This window comes from Labrus bergylta, chromosome 17 (assembly GCF_963930695.1).
Source record: "Labrus bergylta chromosome 17, fLabBer1.1, whole genome shotgun sequence".
NCBI lineage: Eukaryota > Metazoa > Chordata > Actinopteri > Labriformes > Labridae > Labrus > Labrus bergylta.
In genome coordinates, this window is record NC_089211.1 from 15,923,733 (window position 1) to 15,941,237 (window position 17,505).

General features: G+C 38.5%; 1 protein-coding gene across 3 annotated transcripts in view; it reads left to right on the top strand.

Moving 5' to 3' along the window:
- clip1b (CAP-GLY domain containing linker protein 1b) overlaps positions 1–16,297 on the top strand; it is a 38,320-nt gene extending 22,023 nt beyond the window's left edge. For all 3 annotated transcript variants that reach the window (XM_065965766.1, XM_065965768.1, XM_065965767.1), the window contains 8 exons: positions 3,258–3,364; positions 9,223–9,262; positions 9,471–9,514; positions 10,819–10,924; positions 11,015–11,180; positions 11,632–11,687; positions 11,822–11,934; positions 12,526–16,297. In XM_065965766.1, the coding sequence (XP_065821838.1) occupies positions 3,258–3,364; positions 9,223–9,262; positions 9,471–9,514; positions 10,819–10,924; positions 11,015–11,180; positions 11,632–11,687; positions 11,822–11,934; positions 12,526–12,760 (867 nt within the window). In that variant the 3' untranslated portion in view covers positions 12,761–16,297. The remainder of the gene's footprint in view (positions 1–3,257; positions 3,365–9,222; positions 9,263–9,470; positions 9,515–10,818; positions 10,925–11,014; positions 11,181–11,631; positions 11,688–11,821; positions 11,935–12,525) is intronic.
- The last annotated feature ends 1,208 nt before the right edge of the window (positions 16,298–17,505 follow it).

Here is a 17,505-nt window from a genome sequence, read left to right on the forward strand (position 1 = left end):
GTTTGCATGACCAGCTCAGTGACAGTAACTTCTGATTAGATGAAAGCTCGCTGGTCTGCCTGTGACTAACACAACCCTCCACGTGTAGCTGCTGAAAGTAAACAATCAGCAGCACATCCGCTCCGTGAACAGCATGTAAATGCATGAGACCACAGCATTAACAAGACCCATACCTGGGAGCGGGAATACTTTCAAATTAAATCGGCCTCACATAAATGAGCATATGCCTGGAGCGTCATAAAGTGACAGCAGCAGCATCCCCTGTTTACATTTGACATGACTCATTTTACTCTGCGACCACTGAAGTTGATTTCAGAAGGACTTTTATTGTAGATACATTATGGAAAATGAGAAAACTGGCAGTTTTTTTGTGCATCCAACAACAAAAAAGTAGAAGTATGTTGTGCCTTGAAATCGCACTTTGCACGTTGCGATTCTAAAACGATGTATCGTTCAGCCGTACATTGTTTCGTATTGTATCGTGAGTTACATACAGGAATCTTTGTTTGTTTGTTGTATACATCACATGTGTGGAGAGAGACTACCCTTCACTATATCTCTAGAGAAACTAGAGTATGAATGGCTGCTTGTGTTTTTCAGATATTGCTGTGACTCACGCTTACACTGAATGAAAGGTGAATCTTTTAGAGTGTGTGTACATATGGTGTCAGACAGTGAGGAAACAAGATTGCGAGCAGCAGAAATGAGGGTTGGGGGGGGGCGGGGGGGGAGGAGGGAGGAGCTTATTCAGGCTTACATAATGGAAGTGCTCAGCTTCTTTAACCCGACTGTGAGAGACGAGCGGGACGAGAGTAAAGGAGGGGGGGGGGGGGGGGTGAGTGAGGCTGCTCCGGCGACACACTCTCTCCATTTCCCCCTCTCGCAGCGTGCTCGGCGGGGGGATCGGAGCTGATGCTTTATTGATGCCCAGCTTGTGTTAGTCTGTGTTTGGCTGTAGATAAGAGGAGGGAGAGAGCGGGGCATAGCAACATTGCTGCAGTTGTTTTAGCAGGTGAACATTTGCAAACGTTGTCTGTGCAGAACATGGACATAGCTGCTCTGCATCAGGCTTACTCCAGTAGCATCTACTCACCTCACTATCAGGTACGACTGTCTGCTTTTCCTTTTTTAAAACTCAGAGGAGAAAAAAAAAAACAGGTCAGCGCTGGAGCAATGCAAGGACATTTAACTGTCACATGTTTGCAGGAAAAAGGAGGCTTTAATCGTCTACATAAACTCTCAGAAATGATTGTTTTTGTTGCTGGTTTTTCCAGGATTTCCTGAAGCAGGCTGTCATTGTGACCCAGCATTTGCCTGCTTTGGTTCTGTATGTTTTGTTATGTTATGTATTTGTGTGTGTGTGTGTGTGTGTGTGTGTGTGTGTGTGTGTGTGTGTGTGTATGCTCTGCACACTTGATCTGACTTCAGAGGTGCACTTAAATATTGAGGTGCCAGAAACTCACGTGTAGAGGCATTCAAAACAGAGCATCCGATTGGCAGCTTCATGGACTCTGTGACTCTTTAACACATTTTATTTGTTTAATTTGAAGCCGGTTGCAGCATAGGAATTGATTTTTAAAATCATTCATGCTAATTAATCATTGACTGTTGCCGTTTCCAAGCCGCTGTGATCACAGAGATGCATGTGTCCGACAAGCAGGGGGGATTATTGTTTTATGCGTTCTGATAGGATTTGGGACTTGATGAGTTACAACCAAAAGTTTTTCATGAGAGGAAGTGCGAGGGGTTTTATTTTTAGTAACACGTGGACTGAGCCGATCCTGCTGTCTGCTGACTCATCCCGATCATCAAGGCATTGTGTATTTTAAGTATAAACTGCAGCATCTCGCTTAATGACCCAGAATCTCTCTCTCTCTCTCGTCTGGGGGAAGCTTTATTCTTGGATGAAGAAGCTTTTGAAGGAGACTAAAGAAGAATGTGATGTTGAGTGAATGTGTGCGGTGTACAGAGGAGCTGAAACGAACCAATCTGTGAGATGACAGAGAATGAATTAGCTTTTGTTCTTAAGACACATTAAAGAGATGACAGGAAATATGCAACTGAGGTCTAGTCTGACTTGAACCAATGCTGATGCAGTTTGTGGTCGGTTTTTAAATCAGCTGCTGTTTTACTTCTTGTGAAAAAAAAATAAAGATTTCCTGCTTGTTTTTATCTTTATAAAAGCTTATTCAATAACTTTGAGTCTAAGGTAGTTGGTCAGACAAAACACATAGAAGTCATCACTTTGAAATCTGGGAAAAATTCAAGAAAATATTTTTTATGATTAATAGAAAATCAAATCAGCCCCCTAAGAAGTTTTTCTTGGTGTGATCTTGTGACCTTTCCTCACCTTCATTACCTACTGTGATGTCAAACTATTTAAAGGATACTCCCGTGTTTTAGTTTTAGCACTTTCATAAGTGCAAAATCTGCTGCTGCGAAGTCTCGCTCCTCTTTGAAAACATTTGAAAATAGACGCTGGTGCTCAGAAAAAAAAAACGCTAGGTGGACAAGGGGCCTAAACCCAACTTTATGTCTGAAATTGGTGGAGTTCCCCTTTAAGACAGATACAGATAAAACCTGTTTGTTTGGAAGGGATTAAAATGATATGAGTTGGGGAGGAGTTCAATATTCTCCTTAGAACAGGATGTAGTTTGTAGGGAGCATTAAGCAGTACAAAGCCCGACAAAATCTTACCATGATCAGAATTTTGTTCTAAATGATCACTCCTTCTTCGAGTTCTTTATAACTAAATCAGATCGTATCAAATGGATAGGAAAGTGTGTCTAACATTTCCTGTCTGTTTCCTTCATCATGTAGGTTACTTAAGTGTTTTTTTTTTGTGGTTTTGTCCATGACCTGTTCTCCTTTTTTATATTTAAACACCTCGATGATTAAAGAATAATTGCACTGAAAGGACTTACAGTGTGTGTTCTCTCTTAACGATTTAACGAGCTTGATCTTTAAAATATGAGAATAAAAATCCAGGAGGAGCAGATTGTTTTTTTTGCAGTATGTTTTGGCTGTAATCATTTCTCAGATTGTGCTGGAAAAAAGATAAATGCATTAGATTGTGGATTAAAAAATCACTGACCAACACAGGTAATGCTTCCTCTCGGGAAATCAGTCTGAATAGAGGCTTATGTGTTAGCTGGGAATGTTTGAAACTATTCCTCCTGTATTTCTGTTGTTTGTTTTGTGTTGTGTATATATTCTTTCTGACTGCTGTTCCTGTCCTGTGTCCTTTATCTGTACAGCTAGAGGCGTTGAAACAGCAGAACTCCAAATACCAGGAGGAGCTGAGTGTGTCGACGGAGCGGAGCAGCTCAGAAAACCAGCGGATCGGAGTCCTCTGCAAGGAAATGTGAGTACTCGGGATGACGAATGTGTTTTTTCCTGGCCTGTGTGTGCTCTCAAGGTGACCCCCCCAGCCCGCCACTTTATTGGACCGGTGTGTAAAATCTGTGCTGCGGGACCTCTACTGATAATGAGAAAGCAATTCTAGCTCTTATTGAAAACTTTATGCAAACATGGCCTTCTGTAACTGCATGTACACACTATAAAAATACAAAACAAAACACCTGAACTGATGTAAACATATGTGTAAAATGTTCTGTTTATGTGGCTCCATCTGTAAGTTTCCAGAGAGACTCCTCCACTTGTAAATATCTTTTAAATTGCTGCTTAAAGCCTATAATTAGAGAGAGAGAGAGACAGAGAGAGAGAGAGCGAGCCATGATGTGATTATTTGTCTGACTGAGTAGAGAACAATGCACCACAGTCATATTTTCACATTCAGAGCAAGAAAACAAGCACCTGCTGGGTTTTACAGAGATATTACACCATGAGTCATCAGTGACAGTGTTCAAAATGTTGTAAAAAGAATCAAGTTTTAGAAGCTGAATTACAATGATGAACACTTTACTTTGTTTACACGTAATATTTGAATGCATGATGATTTGTAGAATAAACAACTAACGCCGGTATTGAAGAATTGTCTTCCCTGATAAAATAACCCTGAGTGGGGCGCCGTGTACAGAGGCTATAGTCCTCACCGCAACATCCCCCGGTTTGAATCAGAGCTCGGCCTCAACTCTCTCCTCCCAACATTAGCTGTCTCTCTTCAGCTGTCCTATCCAATAATATTTTTTTTTTTTAAAAAGCACATTAGCTGCACTGTAATGTGACAATTCTGAAGCTACCAGGAGTCGCATGTCTTCTCTTTTAGTCGTAGCTAACGGCCTCGCTGGATTCTAACCCCTCAGCTAGCCGAGGCCGCCAAAAGGTCACAGAATCAGAGTGTAAAAGGATAAGTAGCTTTTTTTAATAACAGGATTACAAATTGTAATTCCTTTTAAATTCTTGTTGCGTAAAACAATTAAACCCAGATTAATTTAAATTGTTTTTTTGTCTCTGAAACAGCTGAGCCAATCACAGTCATGCTTTCAACGATAGAATACAAATAAGAGAAAAGTCGCCTCTTTATGAAATCATGCTGTTGTCCTGAAAGTGTGAAGCACAAAACGGCCCTAAACATTTTCAGTTTCAACGATTTTTACATGACACAAAAAGTCAATAATAAAAATATTCTTCCGATCAATTTCATGCAGTACAGAATCCCCCCCAACTAATTCATGAATCAATGTAGACAGAATTTCTGCCTTAGCCTCATCAAATTTTAATTCCTTTGATAACTCACTAGTTTAGACTGTTTTTAATGCTGGCTAAATACTTTCTGTTCTGTTACAGCCTTTTTTTTTTACATGACTTTGTTGTGCTTGTGCTGGATTCCCAGCCTGATGTTGTGGTCTATTTTTATACTCTGTGTGTGTGTGTGTGTGTGTGTGTGTGTGTGTGTGTGTGTGTGTGTGTGTGTGTGTGTGTGTGTGTGTGTGTGTTAGCACATCATATGTGGAGGCATATGTGATGTGTTTCCAGCCATGTGCATTTTGAGTCTTTAATTCATTTTGCCACACCTCCACTGAGTCATTGCAGCCCCCGAGCTGTGATGTCACAGCTCCGCATGGATGTAATTGGCTGAATTATAGTCATCAAAATGTAGCATCCTGGTGGAGGCGCAGCAGATGGAGAAGGAACTGTAAACAAATATTTTGAGTTACAGCAAAACAAGGGCGGCTTTCGTGAATTGTTTTCCGTCGTTCGTTTGCTTCATAAAAAAAAAAACCGAATCAAACAACAAAGCAAACAGGAATCATGTAAAAGAGGTCTGTTCCTCATCCTTTAGATTTGTCCTTCCTCTCTCTGCTGCTGTTATGTAATCGCTCCCTCTCTCTTCCTAGGACTGCCTGGCTCCAACATGGACGCCACTTTCACTATGACATCAGAGTGTGTGTTTCTCAGTGTGTGTGTGTGTGTGTGTGTGTGTGTGTGTGTGTGTGTGTGTGTGTGTGTGTGTGTGTGTGTGTGTGTGTGTGTGTGTGTGTGTGTGTGTGTGTGTCAAAGTGTGTGGAATCAATGGTGGCCTTTGTGTCAGCACAGAGAACAGCTGTAATCTCCACAGATCAGATGCTTTGATTGTATTTGGTTCCCCTGTGGATTTAGATCTGTATCTATCAGGCAGCAGTGTATATCACATTTTTAATGTTCAAGAATCATTTGTCGCTGAGTACATGTAGATAATATTTGCACTCTTAATTATACAATCAAACCAAGATTAATCCCTGTGATCATAATTCCACACTTTTTTTTATAATGTGTTTACTGCAGAAGCCCCTAGAAGGTACATACTTTGCATCAGCAGTGTAAATCTTTCAATATCTCACGATTAGATCCAAAATGTTTTTTTACTTCAAAATTCCTGATTCACAATAAATTCCCTATTTCTTCCAAATTGATATTTAGTTCAGTCTCCTCTACAGAATACTTAGATCGCTGCTAAGAAGCTGAAAATTGGGTCGCAGATGAGCTACCCCCTGTCTGGAGGCAAAAGCCCTCCAAGCGGGCGGCCCAGGTTTAAGAGTCCGACCTGTGGCTTCTTTCCTGCATCTCATTTTCCACTCTCTCTCTGATTTCCTACTCTATCCACCACCAAAGTCCAAAAGTAAATCGAAAAAAAGAACAAGCTAATTATAATTATTTCACATGAAAAAAAACAGCAAAATGTGTTCCAGATAATTCCGCTTTTATAGTTTTAACCATTTAATCAGCTGATTACAATAATATGCAGGAAAATCAAAAACAAACAAAATCCAAAACAAATTAAAGCATTTTTTTTTATGGCTAACTTGCAAAATTCTCTAATATAAGTAAAATCTGCTGACTCACAGTGTTTTTTTTATCAGAAACTTAACGGTAATGATAAATCGAAACACTTCATTGTTGATGAAGTTGTAAGGGTGCAAGAAATAAACGATGGATCTTGTTATTTTTATTTGGTCGTCTCTCAACCGGAATACAAGCTCAAGTCCATTTATCCTTTACCAATACTAGAGGGACGAGTCATTAAGGTCCTCAGGATTCATTCTCTCGGGACTGTTAATGTCTGTACAACAGTCTACGGCAATCAGTCCAGTAATTAGAGTCATTGTTAAATGATTCCGGACCAAAGTGATCCTCCACCGTTAAGATTTCTCCATTCGTCCCATGTGTACGTGTGTAGAAATGGAGATTTTCTTTTTCACTTTCAATTCCGTTTGGTCGCGCATCAAATAACAGTGCTGAGCGTATTAAATTTTAGATGATGCATCAAACAATTTCGTGATAAAAAATTGGAGGAGCTCGGTCACATCTGCTTCACTCTCTGCGAGCTGTTAGAATCCAGCACTTGAATCTTCCTGTTTATGTGACTGACACATGGAAAGTAGACAATCATGTTAAAGGCTCATTACCTAATAAACTTTGTTGTTGATTTTTAGTGCTGTTTCCCCCTTTCACTCAGCCTCCTCAATGTTGCATTTGAGTGCAGTTGATGCTGTAGAGCCATGGCCGATGTAATTACACAGCAGGCAGACAAACATTTCACCCAGATGGTGCTAAAACGGGTTATTAGTCACACAGATAGCCTCAGAGTCTTTCCTTTGACACAAAGCCGAAGAATGACCCACATGGAGATCATTTCAATCTCTGCAGCAAATCACTTTCTGCTCCAGCTTCCAAAAATATCCAGAATCAAACATGTCCAGACAACACAGTCTGTGCTGCTGTCTCCAGGTCTGAATGTGATCTAATGCATAGATTACGATATAAATCTAAAGTAATGCTGATGGTATATTTTACTAAGAGTACTGGATCATTCCTGTAGCGCTCTGTAGCTCTGCAGAGCGTTAAAACCCCACTAAGTATTCCAGCTGTTAAATCCTTGGAGATGTTTAAAAGAGGAGAGTGTGTAACAGTCTACATCAACAGCAGATGTGAACAAGCAGAAGGCTTTCCAATGATAAGAGTGAGTCTGTAGATTACTTCAGTATACGTGCAGATTAAACCAAACATTTACTGTCACTGTTGGACTTAATTGGTCAGGAAAAAAATTGACTTAGTACATTTGGCTGCCTCATGAAACACAAATGAACAAGATCTTTAAAAGTATTTTAATGAACTTGTTTTGCTTTTTATTTCTGGTTTGTTTAAGGTATAATATGTAGAATGTTATTAGAATTTTGACACTAAAATATCTAAATTAATTAAAAATGGACCAAACTTTTTGGACTATTTTTTTTTTTTGTTATTGAGTACTTACATTACATCAAATATTTCCAACAGTTATCTAAGCCAGAGAAATCTGTAATATTTAATAGTTGTAACAAGTTTCTTGTCAGACAAGACGTGTTTATCGTTGCCATGGAAACACCAGATGTTATGTCAAAGACAGCTACATAAGGAAGCGGGAACTGCTACTGAACGCTGCCGTACTGATGCTGTATGAGCTGCTGTGTTAAAAACGTCATATAAATGATACTGTGATACATCGTCTGTAAACGTATTCTCTTCCTCCTGTTTCGCTCGTTCTATCGGGGGTTGCGAGGGGAGGAGTAGAAGAGAGAACTCCCATGATTCCCTTCCAGCCTCGACGTCATCTTTTGTTATTGTTTTGATTGAGAGTCCTCTGGCAGCGGGATTTACTCTCTTATGTGTTTAAAGACTTGGTGGAGAACAAAACGGAGCAAAAAGAGAGCAAATACTGCTCATACTCGATCAGAACTTTTCACAGTTATCGATGGAGGTATCCATTAGCCAGTAGAATAATATAAACATACATAGATCTCGTTTCCTTAGTACAGCAGTTCCTCCACGTTTTTGACGCCTTGTTTTTGTTACTTTGTTAGTTTTCTTCAACGATAATTACCGACTGTGGATTATCATGCCGGGAAATCATCTGGGACAGGGAAACTCCGTATAGAAAAAAATATGCAATCCAGTTTCTCATGTTGTCTAACTTCTCCCCAAAGAAAACTGCAAGCGTGTTACATCCTCAAATGTTTGTTTTTTAATCAACAGGTGAAAAATAATTTTTTTTAAAAAGCACTTTACAGTGAAACAAAACAGATCAAATGAAAACAAGCTTTATATGGGAGGTGCAGAAAATGGCTGATTTTGCCATTTATGTTCCCTAAAACCTTCATTAATTTTTAAACCTGTGATTTAATGGACGAATAGTTTCAGACAAAAGTGGAAAAAAAGGATCTGAAACAATTTCCCTTTTATAACACACACATGTACGGAGCCCCTGAAGGTTTTGTTAACCTGCAGCGTGTTTAAGCAGCAACTTCTTTTTTATAATATTCTAAGGTATATGTTGTTATAGCATTTCAGTTATGTTGAGTTATCTCCATAAGGCGGAACTATTTGCCGAGGCAAATTACTTATTTATTATTATATATGCTACTATCTTGTGCGCACAAGATATATATATCTTTTACTTTTCTGGACTTCAGGGGCTCCGTACACATTTCAAAATGCAATGCAGGCTTATCAACATTTTTGCATGTATTTGTTGCATCCTGTCACTGACATATGTAATGCTGAACGTTTAGTCTACAGTAAATGATTCAAATCATAGCCGGTAAAACCATCTGCTGCATATCAGAGTGTGTGTCATGCTCATGTGGATGTTAAACAGGTGTGACACCAGCAGATTTAATCTTTACAGCCGTGACGGTGACACACATATCATAGAGAGATGTGACTGCAGCACTTTAAGAGTGTCCTCCTCTCTCTCCCCTCTCTCTCTCTCTCTCTCTCTCTCTCTCTCTCTCTCTTCCTCAGTGAGGAGCTGAAGCTGGCCTCCCAGAAGCATCTCGAGGAGGTACTGACCTTTCTTAATAAAGAAAATATAGTTATATAAGCGGTTACCTTCATCCTGTTATAGATCAGGAGATTCCGGAGCAGAGTAACTTGATTAATAGGTCTTGGCATAGCAAGGATTTACTCCCCGCTGTGTATGAACTCTTTAAGCTCAGACAGGGTTTAGCTTCTATTTAAATGCCTCGGCGTCTGTGTGTGTTTGTCCTCAGAACAATGAGGAGAGAAACAGTCAACAGCCAGACATGAAGACCAGGTAAGAAAACTGACCCGCTCCTTCTTTACTCTTAGATGAGTTTTGTTCAGACTTCTGCTCTCTAGATTTGATGAAATCATCAGAAAATGACATTCTTAGTTGCATGCATGCTGAAATTTAGAAATGAATGCTCTTTTTAAACACTTTTTATATTTCCTCTCTTCATTTGAAAAGAGACTTTTTAAATAAATCAACGTTTCAAAAGAAGTCCATGCACCTTAGTTTGCTGAAAAACTTTTCTTTTTTTTTTCATTAGTGGTCTGTATTAGGGCTGTCAGCATTAATGGGTTCATCAGGATGTGATAATGGTCTGAAATTAAAGCATTAATATTTTTAAATCACATCGATCGTGCATTATTTTGTCCCTTGGATGCACAGCGTAGATGAGCCAACGCAGCATTTTCCTGCAGTCACATCAATGGAAATGAATGACCCCGCTGCACCTTTGAATGGCTCATTTCACTTAATAAAAAATAAAATAAAATAAAATAAAAATCTGGATATCTTAGTTGACGAGTTATTTTCATTCAACTTTCATATTTTTTACCCTTTAGCCGTTTTGATTTACTTTTTGTCGAGTTACAGATTCCTTTTTCCGTGATTAATGTTGTAACCTTTGATCTACCAGAGGTTCCTTGTTTTATTTTCAAAATAAAAGCAGGTTTGTATCCAGACAGGAAGTAAATACCCTTAATTTAAGATAATAAAAGCATTACAAAAACAGTTTTGAAATGTAAAATAAAGGCATTTCAAACATCAAACAGCAGCTGTAGCAGAGAGTGAATGTTTGATAGAGCTGAGATGACAGCAGCCGATGAAGATTGACAGTCCTGTATCAAAGTCTGGTGTGTGATGTGAGATAAGAACATCAGAGCGATGGGAAAAGAGACGCGAGGAGAGGCTGATAGCTCTGTGGCGTCGGCTGGAGGGCGATGAAGGAAAGGTGATGATTCATGAAGATTAGATCAGAAAGAATAGATGTGAAGGGAGAGCTTTGACTGGAGATGTGATTCAGAGAAACGACCTGCTTCACTTCCAGATTCATTAATCAAGAGAAAGAGATGTTGTCAGGGCATCAGCTGGGTGTCAGTGCTTTGATTTAATCTGATTGATTTTTTTGTCACTTTTGCACTGACTTCATTTTCATTTTGGAGGAGGTTGTTGCTTGTTAACCCACTCTCGTCCCATGTTCAACTTGTCCCCAAAGAAAATGATAGGTATCAGCATAATGAGGATTTTTACTTCAGTGTTTCAGGAGCTGTCAACATATAAGCAGTTTCTAAACCTTCCCCTTTTTTCAACAGAGAAAACATTTCAAATCAGGAGATGGAGGGAGGCATCAACTACCAGAACTCCACCGGAGCTTTAATCTCAGAGAAAGACCGGGAGTTGGAAACTCTGAGGAACGAGGTGCTCACACGACTTTTCATTAAATGTCTATCAAACACCGACCTGCGTCGTCTTTTCGCTGTGTTAATCTCTTTCTCTTTGCCCCTGCAGATCGTAGTGCTACGAGGGGAAAATGCCATGGCCAAGACTCTGCAGTCGGCCGTGGAGACGCTGGAGAGAGACAAAGCTCAGCTCAAGGGACGTGTGCACAGTCTGGAGCAAAGGCTCATGGGAACACAGGGAGTGGATGGAGGAGACAGCGACGCTGCACCAACAGGTGAGGAGCAATGAGCGGAGAGGTCACACCATTCTAAGGTTGTCAAAATGTCAAATACTTCCATTGTTTTTGAAACAATACAATGTCTGTTATTCTTTCTGCGAAATGATGAAGCTTTAAAGAACGCCACGTCTTCAGTCATACTTTGAAATTGCAGAAATACATTGGCAACATGTCAGGACTGTAACAGACAGTGTGTTTGTGCAATTTAAACAGTGGGCAGGAGTTTGCCAGACTTTTTTGGTTATTAAAAATAAGAAATTATCCAAAGTTAGAGGTCTTGGAGTTCGCTTTTTTGTTGCCATGTTATTGAAATAGGTATCAACAAAGTTAGATGTGTTTCTGGTATCATATCTAAGCGTGAAGTTCTGTTACTGTAACAACCCCAGAACAAAAGGAAAGAGAAGGAACTTTATTTGGTAAACCTGGTTGTTCTGATTTCCTCCTGCAGGTGATTCTGCAGCTCTGGAGCAGCTCAGAGAGGAGAAGGAGTTTGCAGAGGGACAGGTGAGGCAGTCAGGATGCTTCCAAACCTACTTTCTCATCCAGCGGTGGAATCAGTTCATATTCACAGCTCCTTTGTCTTTTCTCTCTCTCTCTCTCTCTCTCTCTCTCTCTCTCTCTCTCTCTCTCCCCACCAGATCAACTTCCTGAACAGTGTGATCGTGGACTTGCAGCGGAAGAACGAGGAGCTGAAGATCAAACTGAAGAAGCTTGCTCTGGCTGAGTTCAACGGCAATGAAGGGACCGATGGGTAAGACATGAAGACGTCTGTAAAAGCTGCTTCTCTTGTTTCCTAAGATGAATATATATCTGGTTTCGGGACTGTTGGTCTATCAAAAGAAAGGAAGAGGTAGATTTAACATGAAACAACTTAAAGCTGTGAGATGCTCTACTCTCTAAATGGTGTTGGCATTGCAATGTCATCCACACTTTGACGTCAGGAATAGTGAGAGGGAGGAAGAAACGATTGACCCAACTCTCATATCTGTCCTGAGCATACGGCCAGAAAACAGTTAGCTTATGCTAGCTTAGCTTAGCTTAGCTTAGCATAGCAGAAAAGGCTGGGACAACGAGGACGCAGCCAGACTGGATTTCTCCCAAGGGAAGCTCCTCTGAAATTGACCAATGAATGCAAATCTTATTAAAGTACAACCTAAATGATGAGCCAATCAGAAAAGAAGAAAGCTAGGCAACATCATGTGATTATGTTTTAGGTTTAAATAAAACATGCAAGTTGAAATGTTCCTTTAATAAATGAATATGTGTTTGTCCTGATTTTTCATGGGGATTGTATTGAGAGTAAAAGACTTTAAATAAACAGTCTTCTTCTAACCTCGGTCAGATTTACGGAGGGCGTGCCAAAGCGGGACAAGAAGGCAACCCCACGCCTCTTCTGCGACATCTGCGACTGCTTTGACCTCCACGACACCGAGGACTGCCCCACACAGGCCCAGAGCCCCGACTCTGTTCCCCACACCACCTATCACGGCAAACCATCCGACGAGAGGCCCTACTGCGACATCTGCGAGGCCTTCGGACACGCCACCGAGTCCTGCAACGACGATCAGACCTTCTAGCGGCTCCAAAAAAAACAACATAAAACTCTCTACCTTCCTCTTTCTTCTTCTTCCCCTTTAACTCACCTTTTACTCTCCCCAACATACCTGACTACGTCCCTACAGATTTGATCATATTGTATTTTTATACTGTATTTATGCATATCACTGGTAGCCACTGTTCTGATCGGATTCCTTTTACTCTGCAGCTCTTCTCTCGAAAGATAACACTCGTCCAAAAAAAAACGCTGCTTCGGTGCAATATTGATGTTTTTGACTAAAGGAACCCGTCCTCTGCACTCGTCGTTTTTTTAATGTGTTGTTTTGCATTCATTTTGTTTCTAAAATTCTGCATAGGTGATGTTTTACACACATTTATTTTGCGGCTTTATTTGCTATTTTGCAAAAGAAAATGCAACCGATCAAAGCACAGATCAAAGCACAGATGAAAGTGAAGGGGAAATGAAGCACCTGTAAGACTTTACATTCCTGTTTTCCTGCAGCACATTCCTCAGTCTGTCCAGCCACCGAGAGCGATACTGCCATGTCAGACATGTGACTAATATTGTATGTTAACAGATGTTTTAACCCCTTCTGTATCAACCTGAGATTGAGTATTAAGGCCACTATCAGAGACATTTTTTTTTTTTAAAGAGCTGATTTTATAATATTATGACTTCTGTTAATGTATTATAACCATTAAAGAGATATCACACCTTTGTCAGCCGAGGTGTCTGATAAATAGAAGAAATATAACTGTATTAACAACATATTACAACTCTATTCAAGTTTTTCTTTCTTTGTTATATGTTAACTTAATTTAGAAAAGCCTTTTCCTAAAGATAACACTTTTTTATTACTATAGTTAATTAATGATATGCCTTAAACTACAAGATATTTTCATTATTTGAGAATATAAACTTTTTCATCATGATGCCTTCATTCTAGAAATACCATTAGTTTATTTCTCAACATTTTAGAACAGTTGCCCCCAAACTCTGATTTTTACAAACTTTTTAAGGATTTTTATGACTTTTTGTTGAAGACTTCACTACTTTATTCACAAAATGTTATAAATGTATCCTTACTTCTTTTGTAGAAAAAGAGATTTGAAGACAGAGATTACTTTTGATTTGACATGTAGTAACAGTTTCTGCCTGACTGATTACCATATTTTTCCTAAAAATCCTTCTAAAAATGTAAAAAAAAATATATGGAATTTTATCCTTAAATTATTGCATATATATAATTACTGTAAGAAATAACCCCTTCCCCCCTCAATATATGACTGCTTTTATATCAAATGTTTGACTTACCAATAACAACATACCAATCACTTTTCAGTTTGTCATAATATTGTTGTTGATGTTGTTTTTGTTTTTGTTTTTGACCCCTGTAGTGGCCTTAATACTCTTTCATAAATGACCTAAATGCAAACCTTTGGAAAAAACAATTACACTTTGTATCATGGTATTGGAAAACTGTAGCATTCAAGGTCACCAGCTTGTTTAGTCAGAGTTTGGTGCTGCACCTCACTGTCCTCGTTTCATTAGTTTACAACAAGTTAAAACCCCTTTTTTTAATCTATCTGCTGATAAAGACCCTGGAGTACAAATGGAAACTAATTAAAAATGTTGGTAGCTGTAATTGAACTTAAAGGGACACTCCACAAATTCGGCACATAGAGGTCAGTTTTACCCGTTTACTTGTTTCTTTATAAAGGCGTCACAATTTTTGTTTTAGATGAAAATTCAACGTCCATTTTAACAGTTTTCTTGGAGCTTTTTATTACCGTCACACTACCTTCAAGCTACATGCTGAGAATCCTAGGTGTTCAAGTGTCGTACTTTACTGAGCACTATTTCAGTGTTTGCATGAAAATGTGGTAAAAGGCTCCAGAAGAGCAACTGAACAGACTGTTTTGTTTTGTCAGCTTCGGTTTCCAATGTCAACATTTTTCATGTGATTTTTTTTCTCCATAGGTCACCACAGAGGTTTACATCTTTTAAAAAAAAATGCCACTGAAGTAACCGAGGATTTTTTGTTTTAACAATAATGTTGTTTTTTTTTGCTTGTTATTTATTGTCTAATCTTTCACTAACCGGCGATGTTCCTACAGAGAAATAAGCTAGCACTGATTAAAGGTGTACGGTCTGTACGAGGACTACTGTAGTATAGGTTGGCTTTTGAAATGCATCTGCCTCATGTTACAGTCACCAGATGAAACTTTAGAAGCCTCTACTAACTTAGTTTTTTTTTTGCACTGTCCACTTTAAAGATTCAGAAGTAATGTGCTGCGCTTTAACATTAGGATTCCAAATATGAAGTCATTTTATCAAAAAAAGGTTGATATATAATATTGTGTGTACACACTGCACTCTTTCAAAGCACATATTTCACATTTTTGGGAAATGTTCTTATTTGCTTTGTTGCAAAGAATAACAATTGATTAAACTCCATATGCTAATTATGGATCTACAGCAGGTTAGCTTAACAACAGACTCCTTTTTCCTGCCTCTTTTGACTGTGAGAACAACAGATGTGTGTATTTTTATTATACCAAAAAATGAAATTAATGTGATTTAAAGTTGTTAAGAAATAATTTCTTTAACCATAAGGTGGCGACAGGCTAGCTACTTCCAGTTTAAGCTTAGCTAACTTTGTTGTTTGTTTTTATTAGCAAATTGTCTCAAATTATGTCATTTGAGTCAGTTTTGAGTCCAAGACGACAAGTTTAAAAAAATAAAAAATAAAAAGTGACATTAGCAGCTCCAGATTTCATTATCTGCTACATGCATAACCTAAAGTCTGTAGTAATGTGGGTAGTACAGGCACCATCCTAACCCTATACAGATAAAATATTGGCCTGTGATGTAAAGTTGCGTCTTTTTACAAAATCTAATCACGAGTCATGACCTGGCTAGCTATTTTTCCCCAACTTCCATTTTCTGTGCTAAAATCTGCTAACAGCTTGTTAATTATAGCATCATAGTTAGCATGCAGATAAGAGAGTGGCATCAGTTTTTTTTACTTCCTGCTAACACAAAGAAAAATAAGAATCTTTCCTAATATGTTGAACTATTCTTCTAAGTTAACCCTGCAGCTATTGGACTTATTAAGCACAATATTGGATCATATTGAATCTGCCAGTGTAACAGTGTGTATATAATACATGACGTAACTAACCATTAACACTAGTCCTTGTAAATACTCATCAGAGGTTTCCTTATGATAAATGTGTACACAGTGCCATGGAAGCTAAATATAACTTTTATGTGAACTACACTTTATTTTTCTGCCCTGTTGATAAGATTCACATTGTTTAAGGAGGTTTTCGGGGTTGGGGGGGTCAATTTGTATGGATTTCAAAAAACATTGTGTACTTTATAAGTGGTGCGTCTAATTATTATTGTAATGTTTTATATGGCACCATCTAGACGTGGTTATGAAATGTTTAAACCGGTTTTACAGATGTTGACGTGGTGTAAAAGTCACTGTTTTCTATGTTCTGTATACTCCTGAACAGTCCAGTAGAAATACTAAGAAAAAGAAAAGCTTGTCTGTGTTGTGCCTTTTTTTTTTTTTAAACCATTAACCTCTTACAGCAGACACGTCTTTGTTTCAGACATCATTAGTTTTTAAGCTCACAGTTCAGTGTAGACTGCTCCATTATTTATTAAATCCTTAGGACGATTTCTTAAACCAATTAAAAACAGGCTTATGACAGTAATTAATGCTCATTTGTAGTAAATACAGTATCATAAAGGAGGCTAATATGGAGAGGCACTTAACCCTCCAGACTGGCATAATCCATGACCCAATTGAACACTATGAGGTTTTTCTCAGCTGTTTACAGTTTTTTATCTTTGTTTTTGGTCTCCACCACATCCTGAGAGAAATATCTGGCTCTTAACCATTTCACACAAATAAGGTTACATACAGATTTTCAAAAACAATGTTCCTACTAAATGCATGGGTGTTGATGGAATGGTTTCACATGAGCCACTTAAATGGACCTTAGTTTGTCATGTAACGCGCTGCCATCCACTGGCCAGCCATCGTAAGTGAACCATACATTTCTCAAAAAGCAACGATGACTGAGGTAAAGTTAGAAATGCAATGCAGCTCAGGAATATGTTGCATATCCTACTATTCAACAGACCCTTGTAGGTGATTTATTTAAATTGCCACATCAACAAACAACTAAGATGCAATATTACTGTTAAAATTTTAGGTCTGCAGAAAGCTGTTCTCTACACTGGACATCATGCTGTGCTGGCTATGAGTTACAATCAGTGTTAATATTGAGCCTTTGCTGTTCTTTAAAATATTTGATGTGGAGTTAAGCTTGGTATTTTAATCAATTAATTCATGTTATTAAACTGTAATTTAAAGTTGTTTTTTTATTTAACAAAAACTTTTTTTGTGAGCTGTATTACACCAGGTTCAATCAATGCTGCTATTGAAAGATGAAAATTAAAAGGTTAAATGTAAATATATGCACTCTTATCGCCCATTAGATGTCTGCTGAGAGCCTGGTTTTGCAGCATCCAGGAAACAACTGTTGAGGTAGTTTGATTTCCTCCTGCATATATACTGTATATATATCTTTCTGTATGACACAGGAAAAACTTCATATCTCATATTCAAGAACTCAACTTGATTCTCTCTACCTGAGGGGACATGTGCCAAAATGAAAAATGTTTTTTAAGAGAACATTTTTAATTATTTTGTGGATATGCATCGAAAAACTTAAAAATGTCTCT